Genomic DNA, 23027 nt, shown 5'->3' on the forward strand with positions numbered 1-23027 from the left:
TATTATATTAAATCAAAATTTAATTAAAAATTTTCGATTTATTTGCCACCTTAAGCCTCTGTCTCTTGTTTGTTCTCTTTGTTGAATTTCCCCCTAATGTCAACAGAGACATTCTTCCTTATTAAACTTTAATATCAAGCTGCAAAGTTTAGTCTTCTAACTACAAATTAAAACAGCATTTCTGTCATGCTATTTATCTGTGAAACATTCACTCCTTTTTCTGTCTCTTCGTTGTTTTAGAAATTAAGACAGTGGTATTTGTGCGACATCTGCAATTCTGGGTGAATATTTCAGATGAAAGACTCGGGACTTATGGATGTCACAGTGCACTACAAGGCACAAAGGATTGAGGTCAGTAGTTTCCGTCTTTCTATATTTTCATGTGGACGCTTGACTGGGTGAATCTGTACAGCAAGAGTCTTTGATAGGGTTATCAGGCAAGGTAGCTTATGCTACTCTGGTTTGGGTGCATTGTTGTTTTGTTGCGTGTTTGTTTGCCTTAGGCCAAAAAAAAAAATAGGTCTGTTTACGGTAACATAGGCCCAAAAAATAGGGTCGGTAGGTCGGGATTGTTTTTTTTTTTTTTTTTTTTTTTTTTTCTCCAAAAAACCATATTTTTACGTTATTTTGCAAAAAAACCAAGATTTTTTTTCCTTTTTTTTTCCAAATGCCAAAAAAAAGTCTAGGGTCGCGCGAAAAAACTAGGGTCGGTCGGGTTACCGTAAACAGACCTATTTTTTTTTTTGGCCTTAGGATCGAAGAAATAAAAGGGACGTTAGCGCTCTGAATAGGGATGACATGTGCAACAAGAGTGCCTACCAGACAATGTCATAGCAGTCAACACCGTCAACGCCTTCAAGTCAAAACTAGACACGTACTGGAACTCTACTAGGAATATATACATCCCAAGCTGCCTATGCTAGAGCCCACGCACAGCAGCTTATTTTTCATACCAAGATCGGCGAACAGGTTTTCTATAAACCTCCAACGTCGCACAAGTACAAGTACAAGAAAGAGTAAGTGAACCAATCTCCTGGCACCTGAGAGAATACTAAGTATTACAACGAAAATGCAACTTTCATCCTCAATTTGTTGAAGTTGTGAGTTAGTATTTCATTTCTCTGTTAGTCAGCAAGTTTGCGTTTCGTTTATCTGTATTTTTAAAGTTTTGTGTCTGTTTTGCCTGCAGAATGCAGTGAATACCAGCATCAGCCAGCCATCCAGTGGGTCACAAGTCTGTTTGTCTGTGGCTGTTACCAGAGCTTCAGGACTCAAGGTAACTGCTTGCCACAGGTTTTGTTGTCTTCTGAAGTTGTCAGTCACTTTATTCTTAAAGAATTGGCGGTTGCCCTCACCAGCCTGTGCTGCTGAATTTGTTTAACTCAAGTCATTCTGTATTGTGTAGGTGTGCACTGGGTACAAACTGCCATAATAGCTGGAGAGGTGATCTGTCTTAAAAGGATACAGGAATGATAGTTTAGGAACTAGCAGTTTGCAGTGGGACCCCCTCCTGTAAGACAACCCCCCCCCCTCCCCCAACCCTCATATTGAACACTCCCATCATTTTAAGACACCGCCTCCCCATTTTCCAGATCCTGATTTCTCAAGACTTTCAGTTCACAAGGTCTGTAAATGTATGTCCATTTTAAAATCTGATTTTTTTTTTTATAGGCTTGAAAGGAGGGTTTTGCTCTACAATCAGAAGCATATTTTCATACTCAGCACTGAAATATCTTTCATCTTCAGGCTGCGGCAGAGGCAGCAGCAAGGGGGGACTCAGGAATGCAGTACCCAGCGGAGGTGGGAGTCAATGCATATGTGCGACTCCGACTTTCCTTCCTGGGCAAACAGGTGAGTGATGGGACTGAGAGGCTACACTAGATGCATTTGTTTCATTTATCATATTTTACTTTTTGAAAGCGGTTGTATGAAGCTCAAATGGTGCAGAATTTTGGAAAGCACACTGCTTTTGTGTGTGTGTGTGTGTGTGTGTGTGTGTGTGTGTGTGTGTGTGTGTGTGTGTGTGTGTGTGTGTGTGTGAGAGCGTGTGTGTGAGCGTGTGTGAGCGTGTGTGTGAGCATGTGTGTGTGAGTGAGCGTGTGTGTGTGTGAGCGTGTGAGTATCTGTGTCAGTGTGATGGTAGTGTGCGCATGACACCTACGAGTTGTATGTCAATCTGCTAAATTAATTCAGCCAAAAAATTCTCACCCTGTACAGTAAGCAAGCAGCTAGGCTGTTGACTTTTGGCATGTGTCAACGTGTAAGATGCTCTCATTCAATGTGAAAGCCTGGACAGATCTGTGGCACTAAACATGATTGTGCGCTCAAGCAGGCTGGCATCTTTGACTTGGTCATTATTTTCAACCCGACTTCGCTTTGCAGGAGGAGCGAGTCACGAAAACTGTGGCGCGTACCTTCAGCCCCGAGTTTTCACACCACCTGGAGTTCCCCCTGCAGCTGCTGTGGTCTGGTAGCCACGACGACCCAGGCAGCCTGGCTCAGATGCTGGAGACAGGACAGGCAGAGTTTGAAATCTGGCACCAGGTGCCGGGCATGATTTCAGGTAGGGTAGACAGGGGTGTGCAAATTTAAAAATAAACAACTCACCCACGGGTTAGTAGAATCGCATTTCCAGCTCACCCGGGAAAAAAATAGGTAACCCACTCCAACTTTTCTTATTTTGTCTTTGAAGTTTCACACACAGAAACATTGGATTATAAGTCAGTGAAAGGTAGCATCTGCCGACGACCAGTCTGTCCGAACTAAGAACAAAGAAGTAAGTCAATAACAATGAAACTTCAAACATGTGATGGGTTTCTCGGGGATTTTCACATTATCCTTCTCACGTTGATGCTTAATCAGGCATCGCCGATGAGCAACGCTGCCATCATGAGAGTTGAGAGTTCCTTTGTGATAAGTTGTACAACCCGTAACAAACTCGGACTTGGAATTCGCGAAACTTGGAAAGTTTTTGCAACACTTGCACGTCATGATTCCTGTGCTCTCATCAAACTGTAGCCATGGGAACTCATCACACCAACTAGAAAGAAACGTCCTCTTACGTTTGTGACTATTGTACTCTTTGTCCGTCGCTTGTTTAGTCTTTATCTCAACACTTTTGCTTTCCGCTTTTGAAGTAGAAAACCCGAACCTAAACAACGCCATGGTTGTTTTTCAGTGGCCCGAAACAAATTAGGGAGCGCTTTCTCATTGGTCAAAATGTAAAACTAAACTAAGGGATGTAACTCACATCGTTGAAGCAGACGACATTTTCGAACACGATCAACACTTCAGAAAAAGCGCCTTAGAAACAGTACTTACTGTTTGGGCTTCGGTTTGGGCTTTGTTTTCATTATGAAAAACAAGGGGAAATGTATTTTGGCCATTCATTTTAGTAAGGAGTTGGCATTTGAAGCTCTATCTTGAGTTTTGTTTGTGAAATTTTTAGCTAACCCACGGGAATGCTACTCAAAGACCTCAGCTAACCCGGCCAATTTTTAACTCCCCCCGGGTCACGGGTTAGTGGATTTGCACACCACTGGTAGAACATATTATCTTTGTTTGTGAGTGTGTGGCTTAGTGTTAAATGCTGTGGAATTATTGGGGTTTGAATTTGAATGAGAAACTGGGGCTTATTTATCTGCCTTATCTCTCTCTCTCTCTCTCTCTCTCTCTCTCTCTCTCTCTCTCTCTCTCTCTCTCTCTCTCTCTCTCTCTCTCTCTCTCTCTCTCTCTCTCTCTCTCTCTCTCTCTCTCTCTCTCTCTCTCTCTCAGTACAGAGTAGCACTTCCTTGTTTTCGAATGGAAATGAAGGAAACATTAAAAATGAGTATGGTTTCTTGAACTTTTGATCGGGAGGTCATTGGTACCAGTGCGTAATGGAGCACCTTTTGTTGTATCAATTCATTGATGAATATAACAGTAAAATCCAAGAAAGAGTCAAGCTTTCACATGCAATTTTTTTTATAGGTGTGACGGAGTACGAGTGCGATGACAGGACAGGAGGCAAGCGGTTGGTGCCGACGTCAGGCGATGTGTTGCTGGGGACCTGCACTGTTCCTCTCACACAGCTTCTGGCCAGGCACGGGGGTGAGTCAAGGTTAAAAGTGTTATTGCTTGCTTGCTTCTTTCTGTTTTATAGACAGATGGTTGCTGTGGAAAGGTGATATATATAAAATTATAAGTAAAAAAAACCGTTGTCTGAGCTTTTTTGGAAGGGTCGTTATGAGCAGGTTTATTATTTAGAAGGAAAAAAAGTCTTCAGAGCTCCTTTGGGAAGGTCGTTATGAACTGGTGGTTGTTATCGCAGGTTGGACTATATTTTACAGTCACTGAAACTTCCGTTCTAACCAAACCATTTTGCCCTTCTTAGTCTTTCATCATTTATTGCACTCCTGAAACAGGTATCAAAGGATGGTTTGCTGTAGACCGCCCGACATCCACCTGGGCCCAGTCTGACAGCTCAGCCTCTGAGGAGGGGCCGGCGTCTCGCATGGTCGGCGGGCTGGAACTGTCGCTTCACTTTTCACACTCCAGCGACCGGCAGAGGGTAATAGAGGCAGCGCGCAGTGTGGGCTGGTGCCCCATAGACCCCACTGTGGAACAGGATGACTGGCAGGAAGAAGGTATGTTCAGTGATGAGAGGACGAAAGCCCAAAGGGTCCCTACATTGCAGGTGGCCTCTCATAGCAGGTTTCCTTTAGTCACAGTTTGTAGACTGAGGGAACAACAAAAAGTGTCCTGTATAAGGTGTCCTTTTTGTATGTAGAGCCTCGCATCAGGGGACCACGATACTACTTTTGTTTTATGTAAGAAAAGGAGTGTAAAGCTTTAATATTTATTCATCAATTAATCTTATAAAAAGTAAACAAACCGGAAATGTCGGTAATTTAGAACAAAAATCACAATTCCGCAGATAGCCGCCTTTGTGGTGCGAGTTAGTGTATTACAACTTGCTATGATGTATGTTGTCCCGCAGAAACAGGCCAGCAGCAGCAGCACCAGGTGATGGTGAACGTAGACAAGGTGTCTGTCCCCGTGTCACGGGTCCTGCTGTCTGGACAGACCTCACTGGATCCATCTGCCCGCTGCTATATCAGATACAAGTTCTACGACAGAGGTTAGTGGAGGGGGAGTGGGAGAGAGGTTGAAATGTGTGAGTGCATGCTTATCTGTATGTGTGAGAGAGTAAGAGAATATGTCAAGTGTGTAGGGAATGTGTGTGTGTGAATATGAGTGTTAGTACAGTCTGTATACATGTGTTTGTTAGTATGTGAGAGAGAGAGAGAGCTTGTGCGTGTTCGAGTGTCAGTGCACGCATGTGTATACAATGTCTGTGTGTGTGTGTACATGTGTGTATTACCTTGACTCCTCCCAAGTGTACAAAACTTGCAATGTTTCTCCTCATGTAGCGGCGGTGGTGTCACGCACAGCACGGCTACAGGGCGAAGGAGACAGGCTTCATGCTGGTGTTCACCATAGACACACCATGGTGCTGCCGCACTCTGCGCCTTTCCACTGGTTAGTTCCAACATTATTAGTCAACATTGTACATTCTCTCGTGATTTCAGAATTGTTCCCTTCACCCCCCGCCCCTCTCCTTTCCACTGGTCAGTACGTACCTTATCAGTGTACATTGTAAATCTCTATCTTGATTCCAAAGAGTTCCCTTCTCAGTCTAGAGACCAAGTGTTACTGCCTGGCATCTGCCTCAAGAGTCCGAGAAAAATGTCCCTCTTTCCTTTTGCTGCGATGCCCGCAGAATCCCTCTGTACGGTGGATCTCTCAGACACCTCATACGTAGGCTGTTCTTCCCTGCCCCTCCCGTTTGCAATGAACTTGCAAAGTTTGCCGAGTAAAACTTTTGTGTTTGCGTTCAGTGGTCAGTGCGAAAACTCAGACAGGTAATATTCTTCAAAAACACTCTGATGTTTTTAGTAAGAACTCCTTCCTGCTGCCTTGTTATTTTGTTTTTAGCTCCAGTGTACCAGGCTTATCGTCATCACACTTTGGTGTGGAAGTGTCTGGTGAGAAGTTAATTGTCCTTGGTTTTTGCACCTAAGTGTATTCAGGTTGAACTGTTATTCTGAAGCTCTTCGCATAATGTACAGACATCTGTTGTTTATGTGGGTTTTATTATTAGACTGGCACTTTTTTGTGTAGCTGTATGTGCAGGCAGAAAGGTTTATAATTTTGGAGAACAGTTTGAGTTGGGGGTTTTCCACTTCAGACACAACTTTTAGAATCCTTGGCTTTGATTCTATTTTTTCTCACCTGGCCTTGATTTAATCATTAAAAAATGTCTTCAGGTACCTCAGGGAAGAACACCTAGAGCTGCAAGTGTGGGTGACATACGGGTCAAAGGAGAAAGGTCAGAGGCCACAGCAAAGAGACAAGTTGATTGGCACAGCCTACGTCGACCTTTTGCCCTTGGCCGACTCTCGCAGACGACAGCACAGAATCAGGTTGGTTAACATTTCCTTCGGTGGTATTTTCCCCACAACACGTTATTCTCACCCTTAAAGTTAGGCTATGCAAAAAGTGATGGCTGCAGTCAAGTCCTGAGTTTAGACTGTCAGGCCTATTATCAAGCCTCTCACTGCAATCTCTTTCTGCAGTCTTTCTACAATCTGAAGCAGAACAAATGCCAGGAGGAATTAATGTCTCTTTTTCTGCATGTTCTCAGTTCTTGTTGCATGGTTTGGAGCACGAAGACTACAATTAGCATGGTGTTCTTTTTTGGCACCAAAATGACATGACATTCCCGAAACAATCAAACTTTTGTGTAAACCTAATATGTATTTATCATTGTTTCAGCGGACTGCTGCCGCTGTTCAAGCCCGGTGCAGCCAACCTAGCGGGCGCCTTCCTTCAGCTTCACCTGACCTCCAACCTCTGCCATGGCAACCAGCTGCTGGATGATGAAGACGATGTCGTGGAGAACGGAGAGTTGTCTGATGTCGACTACGACTCCTCCGACAGCTTCCACCAGGTGGCCGCAGGTGGATCCAGGAGTCCTGTGAAGCAAGGGTGGGGAGAGAGAGCTGTGAACCGAGACGCTATGTTCACGGTTCACCTGGCTGTAGAACGAGCGTTGCACCTGCCCACCGTCAGGGTGCCTGGCAGGTAAATTGATGAACGCTTGAGTTTATGTTGACTGTTTTGATTGCTTGCTTTGCGTAAGATAGTATGTGGAATGTCATTTACTGGTCCCAAAAGAGATATCATGAGTTTATTGCAAAGCATATGAACATGAACAGTTTACCCGAAATCGGCGTATGCTGCCTGAATGGCGGGGTAAAAACGGTCATACACGTAAAAATCCACTCGTGCTAAAAACATGAGTGAACGTGGGAGTCTAAGCCCATGAACGAAGAAGAACATGAACAAAGTTAAGAATTAAAGTGGTATGTTGGACTGTATTTGAATTGAATATAAGCAGGGGTTCAAAGAGCACTTACTTACACAGTTTTAGCCAGTTTCTTCAGTTGTCAAGAGTTTTCTTCTTCCAATTTCCAACACTTCAGGAGATAGTTGTCCTGAAAACTTGACAAACTTGAAGTGTTCTCTTATCTCACCCTTCCCATGCAGGAAATCATACACCAGTATCCAGATTTAGCCCTGTGTGAGCTTTGTCATCACACTGAATGCATCTCAAAATGCTCACTCTTTCAGTATGTGATGGGGCTATATCTGGAGAATGCCAATCATACAATGAATTGCACATTTTGTCCACCCAGGTCTTGTGAAGCTGCCCCAACGACGTACATCTCGTACCAAACAGCTAACAGGGCCACCCCCACCTACAGCGACATTGTGCCCGACTGTGTTGACCCTGTGTGGGACTACAGCGCTGAGGTTCACCTCACTAACGACCTCCTCACTCAGGAAAACAAGGTGGGTACTACCTGCTTACTGCTCTGCTGGATTGTTGACCTTCACCGGATTAAGACTAGGACTACACAGTCCTGATGATGTGGGTCGTGTACGACCGATACTTTCTACAGAAGGATTGAACGTAAGAAGTATGGGTTGTACACCTTCTTCTTGTCCATCGCCTTTTACACTCGGATTTCAGCTCTGGAGATGAAGCTGGTGGTCTTCTGCAGAGCATCCACGGGTCCGTACAGCTTGTCTTGGAGGGGCATCGGCCTGGGCCAAGTCTCACTCTTTTGGTCGAACATGATCAATGCCATCCAAATAGGGATACACTTTTTACTTCCTCTTTGCTGAGTATGGGTCCTTCACGACCCACGTCAGTTTATAATTATAGGCTTCACTTGTGTATGTTATGTGCATGTGAGCATTAAATCACTGCTGATCTTCATGTTGCAGAATTTGGTGTTAAAAGTGTGGCATAAACCTCAGGGTGCCAGCAAGCAGCCAGGTAAGAACTCTCACTACATTAGTGTTTCATACGCTTTGAAATCCAAAACTTTTTTTCAAAAGGTCACAGCGCGGCATGTTTGTACAATTGTCAAATCTGTCTATAAGGAGCATCCAAGGGACTGATGTTTGTACTACTGTCAAATCTGTCTATAAGGAGCATCCAAGGGACTGATGTTTGTACTACTGTCAAATCTGTCTATAAGGAGCATCCAAGGGACTGATGTTTGTACTACTGTCAAATCTGTCTATAAGGAGCATCCAAGGGACTGATGTTTGTACTGCTGTCAAATCAGTCTATAAGGAGCAACCAAGGGACTGATGCAATGTGGTTGTACTACTGTCAAATCTGTCTATAAGGAGCATCCAAGGGACTGATGTTTGTACTACTGTCAAATCAGTCTATAAGGAGCAACCAAGGGACTGATGTTTGTACTACTGTCAAATCAGTCTATAAAGAGCATCCAAGTGACTGATGTTTGTACTACTGTCAAATCAGTCTATAAGGAGCATCCAAGGGACTGATGTTTGTACAACTGTCAAATCTGTCTATAAGGAGCATCCAAGGGACTGATGTTTGTACTACTGTCAAATCTGTCTATAAGGAGCATCCAAGGGACTGATGTTTGTACTACTGTCAAATCTGTCTATAAGGAGCATCCAAGGGACTGATGCAATGTGGTTGTACTACTGTCAAATCTGTCTATAAGGAGCATCCAAGGGACTGATGTTTGTACTACTGTCAAATCTGTCTATAAGGAGCATTCAAGGGACTGATGTTTGTACTACTGACAAATCAGTCTATAAGGAGCATCCAAGGGACTGATGTTTGTACTACTGTCAAATCAGTCTATAAGGAGCAACCAAGGGACTGATGCAATGTGTTTGTACTACTGACAAATCAGTCTATAAGGAGCATCCAAGGGACTGATGTTTGTACTACTGTCAAATCTGTCTATAAGGAGCATCCAAGGGACTGATGCAATGTGGTTGTACTACTGTCAAATCTGTCTATAAGGAGCATCCAAGGGACTGATGTTTGTACTACTGTCAAATCTGTCTATAAGGAGCATCCAAGGGACTGATGTTTGTACTACTGACAAATCAGTCTATAAGGAGCATCCAAGGGACTGATGTTTGTACTACTGTCAAATCAGTCTATAAGGAGCAACCAAGGGACTGATGCAATGTGTTTGTACTACTGACAAATCAGTCTATAAGGAGCATCCAAGGGACTGATGTTTGTACTACTGTCAAATCAGTCTATAAGGAGCAACCAAGGGACTGATGCAATGTGGTTGTACTACTGTCAAATCTGTCTATAAGGAGCATCCAAGGGACTGATGTTTGTACTACTGTCAAATCTGTCTATAAGGAGCATCCAAGGGACTGATGTTTGTACTACTGTCAAATCTGTCTATAAGGAGCATCCAAGGGACTGATGTTTGTACTACTGTCAAATCTGTCTTTAAGGAGCATCCAAGGGACTGATGTTTGTACTACTGTCAAATCAGTCTATAAGGAGCAACCAAGGGACTGATGCAATGTGTTTGTTATAGACAGGTAGTCACTATGGAAAGGTGAATTGAAAAAAAGCGCCAGAGATCCTTTTGGTTGGCTATCAAGAGGTGGTTACCAGGGCAGGTTTGACTGTAGAATCCGGCACAGATGTTTATTTTGTAGTTTGGGAAATTATCATCAATTTTTTAGCATGAAAATGTATTACTGTACTAATGTGGTTTTTAATGATATTGTTGATTGTGAATTTTTGGAGGGGAGGGGGGGAGGGAAGGGCAAGATCAAGATTAAACAAAGACCTAGTATCCATATGCATTTGTAGTCAATAAATTGGACTTACAACTGATCCTTTTCAAAAGGTTGTATTTCTGGCATCTGGAAGCAATACGGATTTGAACACAAAGATATTTGTGTTGCAGATAAATCGAGCGACAGAGTGCTGGGGTTCGTGTCAGTAGATCTGTGTCCCCTCAACTCTGGCCTGCGACAGATCTGCGGATGGTACAACATCGTTGACGTCAATGGGCAGAGCCGCGGACAGATTAAGGTACGGCCACTTCATTTACTTTGCTACTTAAGTGACTGCCCATTAAAACAAAAGTCGATTGTTCATTTCAATGCTTGTTATTCTAGCAGTTGCCAGGGAACCATTTTTCATTTCAATGCTTGTTATTCTAGCAGTTGCCAGGAGATTGGTTCCCAAGAACTGTCATTTTTTTTGCACATGTCGTATATGCATTTAGAGTGCTTACATCCATTTGTTTCTCATGACTGCCGTTAATGCAAGATGACAGTTTTCTGATGGATTTGAATGATGTTGTCTAAATCAGGAGTCGCTAACGAGAATAGAGGTGATAAATATGATTGAAACAGGAATTAAAAATTGTATCAGTGTTGGCAAGTGAACATTCTTTTCTTCACAGAACATTCTCTTTGTAACAATAAGTATGGAAAATCTGTCAAATTTCCACTGAAAGGTTGTGTACACATGAAGATCCAAGTTGTCAGACATTCCACCTGGTTGTCAAACTGCCAGGAATTGCGTCTTTTGCTTCTCCTGCCATGTGATTTGAGTTTTTAAATAACAGACTCAGAATGGAAGAGTGAGCCACAAAATAAAAGCCATGCTTTTCCGTTTTAATTACTTTGTTTTCATTGTGTCTGTGTTCATATTCAACAGGTGAGCATCACACCTGTTGACCTTGATCATCGTGGCAACAGCAACGCTGCTACTGGAGGACCTTCTGTCAGCATTCTCTCCTCTGTAAGTAAACTCTCTCACCCTCATTTGTCCTTCCATTGTGTAGTTACATTTGAGTAGTTCACATTATTTGTCTGTGTTTTCATTGAAGGCATTTTCTGTACTACACATCCATAACCTTGTTACTTTGCTTCAGAAAGTCTGCTTGAGGCAGTGGTCATTGACGCAAGAAGAGTGTTGTGAAAGGTCAAGACATGATTCAGTATACAGTGTCCTCTTCAGACTCTTATCTTTTAAACTAGAGATAAAGCTAGTTTTTAGTTTGCATCGCTTCTTCAGGTCGAAAAGGAGCACATGCATGCATGCACACACACACGCTAAAACAAACACACACACACACACACACCACACCACACCACACCACACATGCTAAAGCACACACACACACACACGCTAAAACACACACACACACACTAAAACACACACACACACACACATGCTAAAACACACTCACACACACACACCACACCACACCACACCACACCACACACACGCTAAAACACACACACACACATGCTAAAACACACACACACATGCTAAAACACACACACACACACACATGCTAAAACACACACACACACACACCACACCACACCACACCACACCACACACACACACACACACACACACACACACACACACACCACACCACACCACACACACACACACACACACACACACACACACAACCACAACCACAACCACACACACACACCCCACCCCAAAAACAACGTTTGCTTCTGCTTCCTTCAACACCCTAAAAAAAAATTCAAGATGAAAAATTGACGTCAATATTTTGTGTTTTAATAGAGAGGAGGCTCAATGTATCTGCCGAGCGAACCTGTGGCAGGTTTGAACTTCTTCCCTACCTCCCTGCCTTCCTTCAATGGCAGCAACGCGGCAGCCACTGGCAGCGGACCGTCGTCAATGCCTGTCATGTCTGTGTCGTCTCACTGGCAGCCCAGGTTCTCTGTGCCAGGTGCTGTCTCGTCTGCTGAAGACTCTTCCAAGTCTATGCTCTTCACTTCACTCAGGTAAAGAGGGTGTTTGTTGTTAGATCTTGGGTTTGCTGGTTTTCTCATGTGTGTGTGTGTGCGTGTGTTGAGTGCGCGCATGCGTGTGCGTGTCGGTGGAAGTATGCATGTATGTGAGAAAATGTTACGATAAAATTAAGATCAAATACACCATCATTAGTTGTTTTTTTGTGAAACTTTCAGCGATCATTGAACAAAAGGGGCGGGGATGTAGCTCAGTCGGTAGCACGCTGGATTTGTATCCAGTTGGCCGCTGTCAGCGTGAGTTCGTCCCCACGTTCGGCGAGAGATTTATTTCTCAGAGTCAACTTTGTGTGCAGACTCTCCTCGGTGTCCGAACACCCCCGTGTGTACACGCAAGCACAAGACCAAGTGCGCACGAAAAAGATCCTGTAATCCATGTCAGAGTTCGGTGGGTTATAGAAACACGAAAATACCCAGCATGCTTCCTCCGAAAGTGGCGTAGGGCTGCCTAAATGGCGGGGTAAAAACGGTCATACACGTAAAAGCCGTGGGAGTTTCAGCCCATGAACAAACAAACAAACAAACAATTGAACAAACAAAAAAGAAGAAAAGGGTAACGAAAATGCTTCATGAGTCCTATGTTAGCAAAGCCTAACCTAAAAGTAACCCTCACCCTCATATTAGTGGATACCACCGCATGCCTTCTTTTGGTCAAAATTAACTCACAAATTACTGAAAATACTGTTTATGAACAAGTAAGCAAGATTTTGCCTTTGGTCCACACACAGGCAGCAACTGAGAGACCTGGACGGAATGACCCAGCGACTGAGGCTTCGCCTGTCCTGCGACGATTCCGACATAGACGCCAACCAGCCAGCCAGCGCTCGTTCAGCCGACATCCTGACTGGGACACAATCGGGCCTCAGCACCATCCACACCTCCTCCTCCCTCACCATGTCACGCGACGTTCTGTCCGACGTTAGCAGGCAGTTGCTGGCGTCCAGGGAGATGGCCGTGGCAGACACCAGCCAGCGACAGTCCGAGGACAACACGTCTCACAATGCTGCCGACTCTGGCGCTTTCTCTGGCGACAACACGGGCAAGTCTCAGGAGCCCCCTGACAGTCAGAGGAGCGAACAGCAGGTGACACTGGGTGTGGCGGTCTCACGGGCACAGAGTGGTGTGGCGGGGAGGGTTCTGTCCAGTCTTCCTCCCACTGGTGAGATAATCTGCTTTTTACATTTAGTCAAGTTTTGACTAAATGTTTTAACATAGAGGGGGAATCGAGACAAGGGTCGTGGTGTATGTGTGTGTGTGTGTCTGTGTCTGTGTCTGTGTCTGTGTCTGTGTGTGTGTGTGTGTGTGTGTGTGTGTAGAGCGATTCAGAGTAAACTACTGGACCGATCTTTATGAAATTTTACATGAGAGTTCATGGGTATGATATCCCCAGACATTTTTTTATTTTTTTCGATAATTGTCTTTGATGACGCCATATCTGGCTTTTTGTAAAAGTTGAGGCGGCACTGTCACACCCTCATTTTTCAATCAAATTGATTGAAATTTTTGTGAAGGAATCTTCGACGAAGGCCGGACTTTGGTGTTGCATTTCAGCTTGGTGGCTAAAAAATTAATTGATGACTTTGGTCATTAAAAATCTGAAAATTGTAATTACATTTATTTTTATATATAAAACGATCCAAAATGACGTTCATCTTGTTCTTCATCATTGTCTGATTCCAAAAAACATATAAATATATTATATTCGGATTAAACACAAGCTCTGTAAATTAAAAATATAAAAATTATGATCAAAATTAAATTTCCGAAATTGATTTAAAAACAATTTCATCTTATTCCTTGTCGGTTCCTGATTCCAAAAACATATAGACATGATATGTTTGGATTAAAAACACGCTCAGAAAGTTATAACGAAGATAGGTACAGAAAAGCGTGCTATGCAGCACAGCGAAACCACTACCGCGCTAAACAGGCTCGTCAGTTTGACTGCGTTTTGCACGAGCGGCGAACCACGGTCATTGTGAAAATAATGCAGTGCGTTCAGTTTCATTCTGTGAGTTCCACAGCTTGACTAAATGTAGTAATTTCGCCTTACGCGACTTGTTTTTCTTTGAGTTTTTTTAAGTTTTCTGTTTTCTTAGGTTATCTCTGTTTTTGTCACCCCTTCCAACTCCCGCAGTGGGGCACTGCGGTTATGAAATTAAAGGCCCCTCCTGTTTTTGGAACCGCAGGAGCTTTCTAGTTTGCTGTTAGGTAGATTTTTGGTTCCTCTTTCCTGTCATGCTCTCTTTTTCTTCATGAATTCTTTTCTTTTTTCTGCCTTCTTGCTCATTCACCTGTATTTTTTCCAAAAATCTCTTCTCTTGCCGCTTGTCTCGCGATTCATGTATAGTTTAATCTGTTAGTGTTCTGATGTAAGTCCAGCAGTAGATAGGTTAAGCCTATTTTAACATACTGGAAACTGGTAATCTTCCAGTAGGTATTAATTTAGTTTTACTAAAGCCTGCTGGGACACAAGTAATGGGTTAGTGCATTTGTAAACAGGAATCGCTTGACAAGTGGCCCCCTTCATCCCCCCCTTCCTCGTCCTGATATGGCTCTGCGTAGTCGGCTGGACGTTAAGCAACAAATAAACAAACAAACAAACAAACCCCTTCCAACTACCACCAAGCCAATTCTTGTTGTAGAACATAGATTTCGGTATAATGTCTTTGTTCCAGGTGTTTGAATTTTTCTGTCTTGTCTCTTTCCCCTGATTTGTTTAATTATTTTAATAAATGTACAGTTTAGTGTTTTTTCACAAGCAGAGTGCATGCAAGTGCAGAGGTTTGTTTTTTATTTAAATTGATCCCTGAAAAAGTCAGTTGTTTTTTCTTTCTTCCTTTCTAACGACATCCATTTATGCACGCTTTCATGTTCACACCTATATTTCCAACCAGGTCTGACGCCAGCAGAAACTCTGACCGCAACCGCAGAAGCGCGGTACCTTACGGAATCACCTCAAGGGGCCTTGACTCCACGGTCACCGCGAGATTTCTCAAGCAACTCGCAGACCAGCCAGGGCTTCCAGCCCATGTCAGGCCCCGTGCCGTCAGACTCCAGCACTTCTGGAAGCGCCCGGGTGAGAGGGCAGAAAGTACCTTCGCTCACCAACCTTACTGTGGAGGAGGATGAGGACAGTCCACGCCCTGCTTTGCTGCAGCCAGGTGAGAGAAAAGCAGGCAGACGGAGAGAGAATATCACCTGTGATAATTCTTCTTCTTCGTTGTTCATGGGCTGAAATTCCCACGTTCAGTCATGTTTTTGCATGAGTGGATTTTTGTGTGTATGGCCGTTATTACCCTGCCATTCAGGCCCGATTTCGGGGGGAAATCACCTGCGATGATGGATAGATAAATGTTGTATTGTGTTAGAACTTAGAGCTTGAGTAATCAGATAGTGGTCTTCTTCTTCTTGTCGATCGCCTATTAGGTGTCTAAAATAAGAAAGGATGGTGGAAAAAGGGTAAAAACAATTTTAATTTTAGATTAAGAAAAAAGAGAACAGAGGAAGATGAAGTAAGAAAGACAGAACGTGGTAACTAAAAGAGGCGAGAGAAGCACAGTAGTACGGTGGGAGAGAAAATTGCGTCAGGGATAATGTTGTGAGGGCAGGCTTAAAGAAAGCTAGTCAAGCGGTGACAGAACCACAGGATTGCGTGACAGCATTCTACCTCTATTTTGCAGATGTGGGAGATGACAGGCCTGAGACTGCTGTGATGCAGGACTACAAACAGAACCATGCAGACTACCACAGCGACGACAATTCCGACGACGATGAAATGTTCGGCAGCTACCACCACTACCGTGCCATGCTGGACAGAGAGGAACAGGAGCATCGTCATGATGACGAAGAGGTAGAGGACGATAGCAACCTGGAGACAGTAACACCACGAAGGATCAACGACGTGTCGGGCATGTTGCGCCAATTTGCTCAGCACCCAGGGACCTTACCGCCCGTCTTCCTGCCCCAAGGCTTGTCCTCGGGGGACGCTACGTTCGCTCAGACCTGGCCAAATGCACAGCATCCCAACCTGGATTCAGAAAGATCTGGCTACAGCCAAGACCAACCCATCAGACAGGAAGAGAGAGAAGAGAAAGATGGTGAGGAGGGCATTGAAACTGAACGGTTCCTTCCACAAGAAGCTGAGAGAGATGAAGCTGTTCAAGACAGGAACTCTTTTATTGACAGCTGGCTGGAGGACAGTGCTGAACGTGAACGAAACTCCACCGTGAGATCTGAGCCTCGCCTATTGACGCCCTCAGAGCAGCACAGTGACAGGCAGGACACTACAACTACCCACCACCAGCAGTTTGAGCTGGACCTGCCCAGTAGCGGCGAGGAGGAGAGCGAGGAAGGAACACCTAGAGCAGAAGACACCCCACGGTCTGCCCCAGTGGAGGGACGGTCAGCAGCAGGGGGGATGCATCTTCTGTCCAACGTGGAGTTCATTGAAACAATCACCTCCGTCCCCAGTGCAGTGAGGACGAGAAACGGGCAAAGACGAGGTGAAGCAGAACACGATGAAGAGCGCAGAAGGGACGATGCGCCCTCAGCGTTCCAGCAGGTCAACGGCTATGGCGACGAGAGGCTGGGGAGGCACGACCCTCACCTGCTGTCCAACGTGGAGCTGTACTCCACCGTGTCCTCCATGCAGATTACCACTCGGCCCCCTGCCCCCCGCCACCTCTTGTCCAACGTAGAGCTGGCCTCCACCGCCTCTGGGTCATCCCACCACCCGGACACTGCCAGCAGTCGTGCTTCACGCCAGTCCTCGGCCAACAGTGCGGGCAGGCGCCCCGAGCTAGAGGCCTGCGCCGAGGAGGAGAACACAGAGGACAAAGCCGAGTTCAACGCCACCAAACCCTTATCGGCGCGGTCGGAGGAAGTGTCGGAGTTCTTCTCCACCAATCGGCAAGCTGCTGTTGTGAACGGAGGCTACGATTCTTCAGACGAGGAGTTGGACTATCAGTACACAGGGGGAGCGAGAGCGGCGACAGCCAAATCCAGGGTGGCCGTCAAGGCCAGAGAGCCTTGTCAAAGCATGACCGCTACTACTGAGGACAGCGGCCTGGAGAGCGGAGCCAAGTCCTCGCAGGATGAGAGAGAGGCTCTGTCCTTGCTGGACTCCACCCAAGGTCATGGCCAAGGTCACTCTCAGGGCGCGGTGCCGGAGTTTTTCCTCCCCACAGAGGAGCTTCAGGCTTCCATGAGAGCTCTCAAGCTGGCCACCTCGGCTGCCACCACACATGCTCGGGAACAGGTCAGTGAGACGTTTTGTGTGTTCCTCAACTCTCACCTAATGCCCCATCGTAAAAAGTTGCTGTCCAACCATGGTGTACTGCATGAAGTATGGTATATGAAAGATCACAAAAGGATGCCACAGGTTCCTCTGAGGGTGTGTGTGTGTGTGTGTGTGTGTGTGTGTGTGTGTGTGTGTGTGTGTGTGTGTGTGTGTGTGTTACTGTCTTGGTGTATCAGTGGAGTTGTGTTCCCACAAGTTTGTTCTCCAATATGATATGATAGTTATGTCTGCTCAGTTTTTCTGCATGCCCAATGTTGTTTCTGAGGTTGACAGGCATAGTGGATAAGACATCGGCCTCCTATTCGGAAGGTTGTGAGTTCAAATCCTGGCCGCGGCTGCCTGGTGGGTTAAGCGTTGAGATTTTTCCGATCTCCCATGTCAACTTATGTGCAGAGCTGCTAGTGCCTTATTCCCCTTCGTGTGTACACGCAAGCACAAGACCAAGTGCGCACAGAACAGATCCTGTAATCCATGTCAGAGTGCAGTGGGTTATAGAAACACAAAAATACCAAGCATGCTTCCTCTGAAAGCGGCGTATGGCTGCCTTAATGGCGGGGTTCGGTGGGTTACAGAAACACGAAGATTCCAAGCATGCTTCCCCCGAAATCGGCGTATAATGCCTGAATGGCAGGGTAAAAAACGGTCATACACGTGAAATTCCACTCGTGCAAAAACATGAGTGAACGTGGGAGTTTCAGCCCATGAACGAAGAAGATTTTGAGGTTAGAATATAAACTGGCAAACTTTGCAATCAGCTGATTTGCATTATCTCAAGGACCACTCTCACTGTGTTTCAGACAAGATCAGCAGCAAAAGCCAAGGCTTCAGCAGAGCTCAGTCACAAGCTGAACAAGACTGGGACCACGTCTAACAAATTCAACGGCACTGTCTCAGCCAAAGGACGTCAACTCCCCACGGCAGAAGAGGCCAAACGCATCGCGAAAATCTTCTCCACTAAACCGTCCTGAAGTGACTACAAGGTATCAAGCCGGCGGCCAGTGAATTCCTCATCTCCCTAGTGCCTTACACGTTATTGTACAGACTGTTTCCTGCAGCATTCTGAGCTGTCTCCAGAGACCACTTGTGTACATTGCACCTTGAGGCTTTTCCTTTCCTTTTGTGTTAGGCTTTCTGGTTTTTGTGGGATGCACGTTGTGTGTGCAAAATGCACAACCTACAGTCTGTTGGCCAGGGCTGCTTTTGTATTTTGTCACATTCCATGATGGACCTCTCTGACCTTTAACTTATTCATGGGGGGTTGACATCTAGGCGCTGTTTCACATTCCAAAACTCAACTTAGGATAATTCCGTAGCTTTATATCAGAAATTTTTAAAACCAACCTCACAGGTTTTCTTTTTTCCTGTTGTTCTCAGAGGTAAATAATTCCTGCAGGTTTTGTTATTGAGAAGAGATTGAGGCTGTATTGTTAAGAACAGGAAACACTGTTATACTGAAGTTCAAAAGTCTTGCTTCCATGATTTGTTTAAGGTTGTCATTGGATTGATGTTGATTTGGATGAATCATACTTGAAGACATCAGAGAGTTGGATTAGCTGCTTGGGATTAGCTCACGAGAAGACGGAGAAGAATCCAGCTTAACCAATGATATGCTTGGTAGATTAGCGTGAATAAAGTATAGTATCAAGTTAATGAGCCTGAAGCGAGGGAACAGTATCAGTGTATGAGATGTCCATGACAATGAATTGTTGAGTTGTGACAAAAAGTGGAACATTTTTCTACTTTGCTGCTGCTCGGATAAGGTTTCGGTCAGAATTCAAAGACTGTGATAGTGTGAATGCTGTTTGTGTATGTGTGTGTGTGTGTGGGTAACTGTTGGTGTTCAGGAAGAAATGATCATTAAATGTGAAGAGGATATGAATAGATATTTGTATTATCTTATGGCAAAAGAGAAAGTGCAAAATATGTTTGTCTTTCTGTTTCTGTCAAAAGGTATGTATTTGAGTTTTGACATGTATGTTTAAAGCAAGGATGAAAGTGCACTTAATTTTCGATTTCGTGGAAGCGATCATGCATAGTGACTTCTCCGTTACTATCTGAATTAGAGTGCATTGCTGTCCACGATTTACACAGGTTAACTTTTACCTCATTTTCCGTCACAGATTTCGCTAAGTTTGATGGTGAACGTCAAAATTGATTCAGCTGAAAATAAACCTTCATCCTAATGTACGAACATTTGTAAGGTGAATTTCAGACAGCTGAACAGTGAACATGTTTCACGCCAACTCACCCCAGTCTTGAGGAAAGGAGGTGTGGGGTATGGGTGCATTACAACATTACCCACTTATTCTGACATCATGGCGCTTACAATTTAACGTCTCAATAACAGCATGCAGTGGATAGACGGAGTAAGGAGGCAGATGGTAGGTGGTGGGGTATGGATGCATTACAACATTACCCACTTTTCTGACATCATGGCACTTACAATTTAACGTCTCAATAACAGCATGCAGTGTGATTGCTTCAACAGTACAGACTGATTAGCTGTGAGTGTGACCCTTTTCCACAGTTTTGTTGTTGTTGGTTTGTCAGAAAAAGTTCAAAATACAAAAACTCTCTGAACATTTGAATATTACAACAGTCTGTACAGACAATTTGTCTTTCATTTTTATTGAGTCACTTGAGAAAAAGTGACTCTATGTAATCGGTCAGTGTTAGTCTGTCCGGCCGGCCGGCCGTCCGTAGACACCACCTTAACGTTGGACTTTTCTCGGAAACTATCAAAGCGATCGGGCTCATATTTTGTTTAGTCGTGACCTCCAATGACCTCTACACTTTAACGATGGTTTCGTTGACCTTTGACCTTTTTCAAGGTCACAGGTCAGCGTCAAAGGAAAAATTAGACATTTTATATCTTTTCTCGGAAACTATCAAAGCGATCGGGCTCATATTTTGTTTAGTCGTGACCTCCAATGACCTCTACACTTTAACGATGGTTTCGTTGACCTTTGACCTTTTTCAAGGTCACAGGTCAGCGTCAAAGGAAAAATTAGACATTTTATATCTTTGACAAAGTTCATCGGATGTGATTGAAACTTTGTAGGATTATTCTTTACATCAAAGTATTTACATCTGTAGCCTTTTACGAACGTTATCAGAAAAACAAGGGAGATAACTAGCCTTTTCTGTTCGGCAACACACAACTTAACGTTGGGCTTTTCTCGGAAACTATAAAAGTGACCGGGCTCAAATTTTATGTGAACGTGACTCATTGTGTTGTGAATAGCAATTTCTTCCTGTCCATCTGATGCCTCATATAATATTCAGAACTGCGAAAGTGACTCGATCGAGCGTTTGCTCTTCTTGTTAAGCATGGCATTGTCTTGTTGTTCATTGTTGTTTTCTTCCTCTTGTTTCATCACTCAGGGAGTGTGTGGCTAATGATTATAAGGCTTAAGGAAAGGAAAAGGGTGATTTTACTGTAATGCCATTTGAATTATGCATATATGCTTCACAGAGGAAAGAGTTAAAGCGAGCTCTAAACGGGTGGAATCTTCTTGAAGTGAACTCATAAAAATCACTTGGGAGTGTTCAAATGTCCTTTCACTCTCCCAGGAGAGTATGTTTGATTCACCTTTGCTTCAAACGTTAAAAAAAAAAGTTTGTAACAACTTATCTGATTTTTTGCAGTATTCATGAGTTTCTAGGTTAATCTGAAGGTAATTTGTAGTTAGTGCAACCGTAAAAGCATAAGTAAAATACAATCAAAAACATGAATCAGAACGTAGGCAGAACTTTCTTATCATCTGTAACCCTACCTGAACTCTGACTGAAGAATCAGCTGTCATCTGACAGTCCCATAGGCTGCTGACTTTCTGCTAACTTGTTTATTTACTCATGTATATTTGTATAAACCACGAGCTAAAGTAGATTAGCCCTTCATAAAGTACTTTCACTCAGATGAGATCCGAAATGATGACTGCGTCCATTTTCGATCCTGTAAATACCTTTGACCAGTTAACATGCCATTATTTTTCCTTTTTAAGTAATATTGTTATTGAGTACATTAATAGTTTTCTAGTCGCTCATATTCCGTCCAGTATGTCGATACTCACTGCGATTAGTGCTTATGCAATTTATGGTCACTTGTTTTCTTAACGAAGCACTGGTGTAAAGCATGTAATTACTGCTTGGAATACATTCCACATGCCCTTTTTTATTTTTTTTTATTAATGCACGTAACTTATGATCTGAATGTATCTTGAATAAGAGGGCATACATAAACGTATTGTTAATAAAGTTATCAGATTGTAAAATGTACATGTTTTCTGAAGAAAACAGTGTACTTATATGTAAAAAGAAAAAGGTTTTACACATGTACTTGATCTGATCCTTGTGCTCAGTATGTACATGGAGTTTCAATCAAACAGCTTAGCACTTGTATTTTTGTATAACTATTTATTAACTTTTCCTATTTTTACAAATATGATTATATGCTCAATGTAGCTTTACAGATTGCCGTTTGGCGAGTCAAGGATCTGAACTGTCTGTACAATGTACTTCTTCTTCTGCGTTCGTGGGCTGAAACTCCCACGTACACTCGTGGGTTTTTTGCACGAGTGGAATTTTACGTGTATGACCGTTTTTTACCCCGCCATTTAGGCAGCCATACACCGTTTTCGGAGGAAGCATGCTGGGTATTTTCGTGTTTCTATAACCCACCGAACTCTGACATGGATTACAGGATCTTTTTCGTGCGCACTTGGTCTTGTGCTTGCGTGTACACACGGGGGTGTTCGGACACCGAGGAGAGTCTGCACACAAAGTTGACTCTGAGAAATAAATCTCTCGCCGAACGTGAGGACGAACTCACGCTGACAGCGGCCAACTGGATACAAATCCAGCGCGCTACCGACTGAGCTACATCCCCGCCCTGTACAATGTACCTAATTTATGTAATAAATATGAGCAGATGTAAAGCTGTGTTTGAATTTGTGTGTGTGTCTGTGAGAGAGAGAGATAGACAGACACTGGCAGAGAGAAAAAAGAAAAATATTTCAACAGAAAATCAACAAGACGTTAATTTTGCGAGATCAAATTCAGAATTCCTAACATCACGCACAGTAAAACAGAGCAAGAATAGATACACACACACACACACACACACACACACACACACACACTTTGAAATCCATGTAATACTGTTGTTTTTCTTTATGTAAGAAGAGACACGATTTCTGACGTCTGAATTAAGCTTTAAAATAAATTAAGTATCACAGACAACCACTACAAATCTAAGCAAAGAATTGTATCACAGAAATGCATTGCCTTGCCTCCATAACAAATGTAAGCAAAAACCATGCTTTGCCTGTAGTAACGTGTACAAAAAAGTACAAATATCAGCAGCGATAAAAAGCAGTTGTTACAAGGATATTTCACTGCAAATGTAAACCAGGTGGAATAACCGGTTTGGTTCATGAGAGACAGAAGTAAAATCAAGTAAAAGTGTCATTCACGACTGACGGAAGATTGTGTGAATATGTGT

At 43.8% G+C, this 23027-nt stretch overlaps 1 protein-coding gene across 1 annotated transcript in view; it reads left to right on the top strand.

Annotated features, from left to right (window-relative positions):
• LOC138969191 (C2 domain-containing protein 3-like) overlaps positions 1-21847 on the top strand; it is a 57977-nt gene extending 36130 nt beyond the window's left edge. The window contains exons 29-47 of the mRNA XM_070341924.1: positions 295-351; positions 1190-1276; positions 1747-1851; positions 2383-2563; positions 3970-4089; positions 4404-4625; positions 4979-5119; positions 5412-5520; positions 6309-6464; positions 6817-7125; positions 7740-7896; positions 8335-8386; positions 10323-10450; positions 11084-11167; positions 11975-12198; positions 12951-13381; positions 15120-15386; positions 15906-17482; positions 18322-21847. Of these exons, the coding sequence (XP_070198025.1) occupies positions 295-351; positions 1190-1276; positions 1747-1851; positions 2383-2563; positions 3970-4089; positions 4404-4625; positions 4979-5119; positions 5412-5520; positions 6309-6464; positions 6817-7125; positions 7740-7896; positions 8335-8386; positions 10323-10450; positions 11084-11167; positions 11975-12198; positions 12951-13381; positions 15120-15386; positions 15906-17482; positions 18322-18492 (4578 nt within the window). The 3' untranslated portion in view covers positions 18493-21847. The remainder of the gene's footprint in view (positions 1-294; positions 352-1189; positions 1277-1746; positions 1852-2382; positions 2564-3969; positions 4090-4403; positions 4626-4978; positions 5120-5411; positions 5521-6308; positions 6465-6816; positions 7126-7739; positions 7897-8334; positions 8387-10322; positions 10451-11083; positions 11168-11974; positions 12199-12950; positions 13382-15119; positions 15387-15905; positions 17483-18321) is intronic.
• The last annotated feature ends 1180 nt before the right edge of the window (positions 21848-23027 follow it).

The sequence above is a fragment of the Littorina saxatilis genome, linkage group LG6, assembly GCF_037325665.1.
Source record: "Littorina saxatilis isolate snail1 linkage group LG6, US_GU_Lsax_2.0, whole genome shotgun sequence".
Lineage (NCBI taxonomy): Eukaryota > Metazoa > Mollusca > Gastropoda > Littorinimorpha > Littorinidae > Littorina > Littorina saxatilis.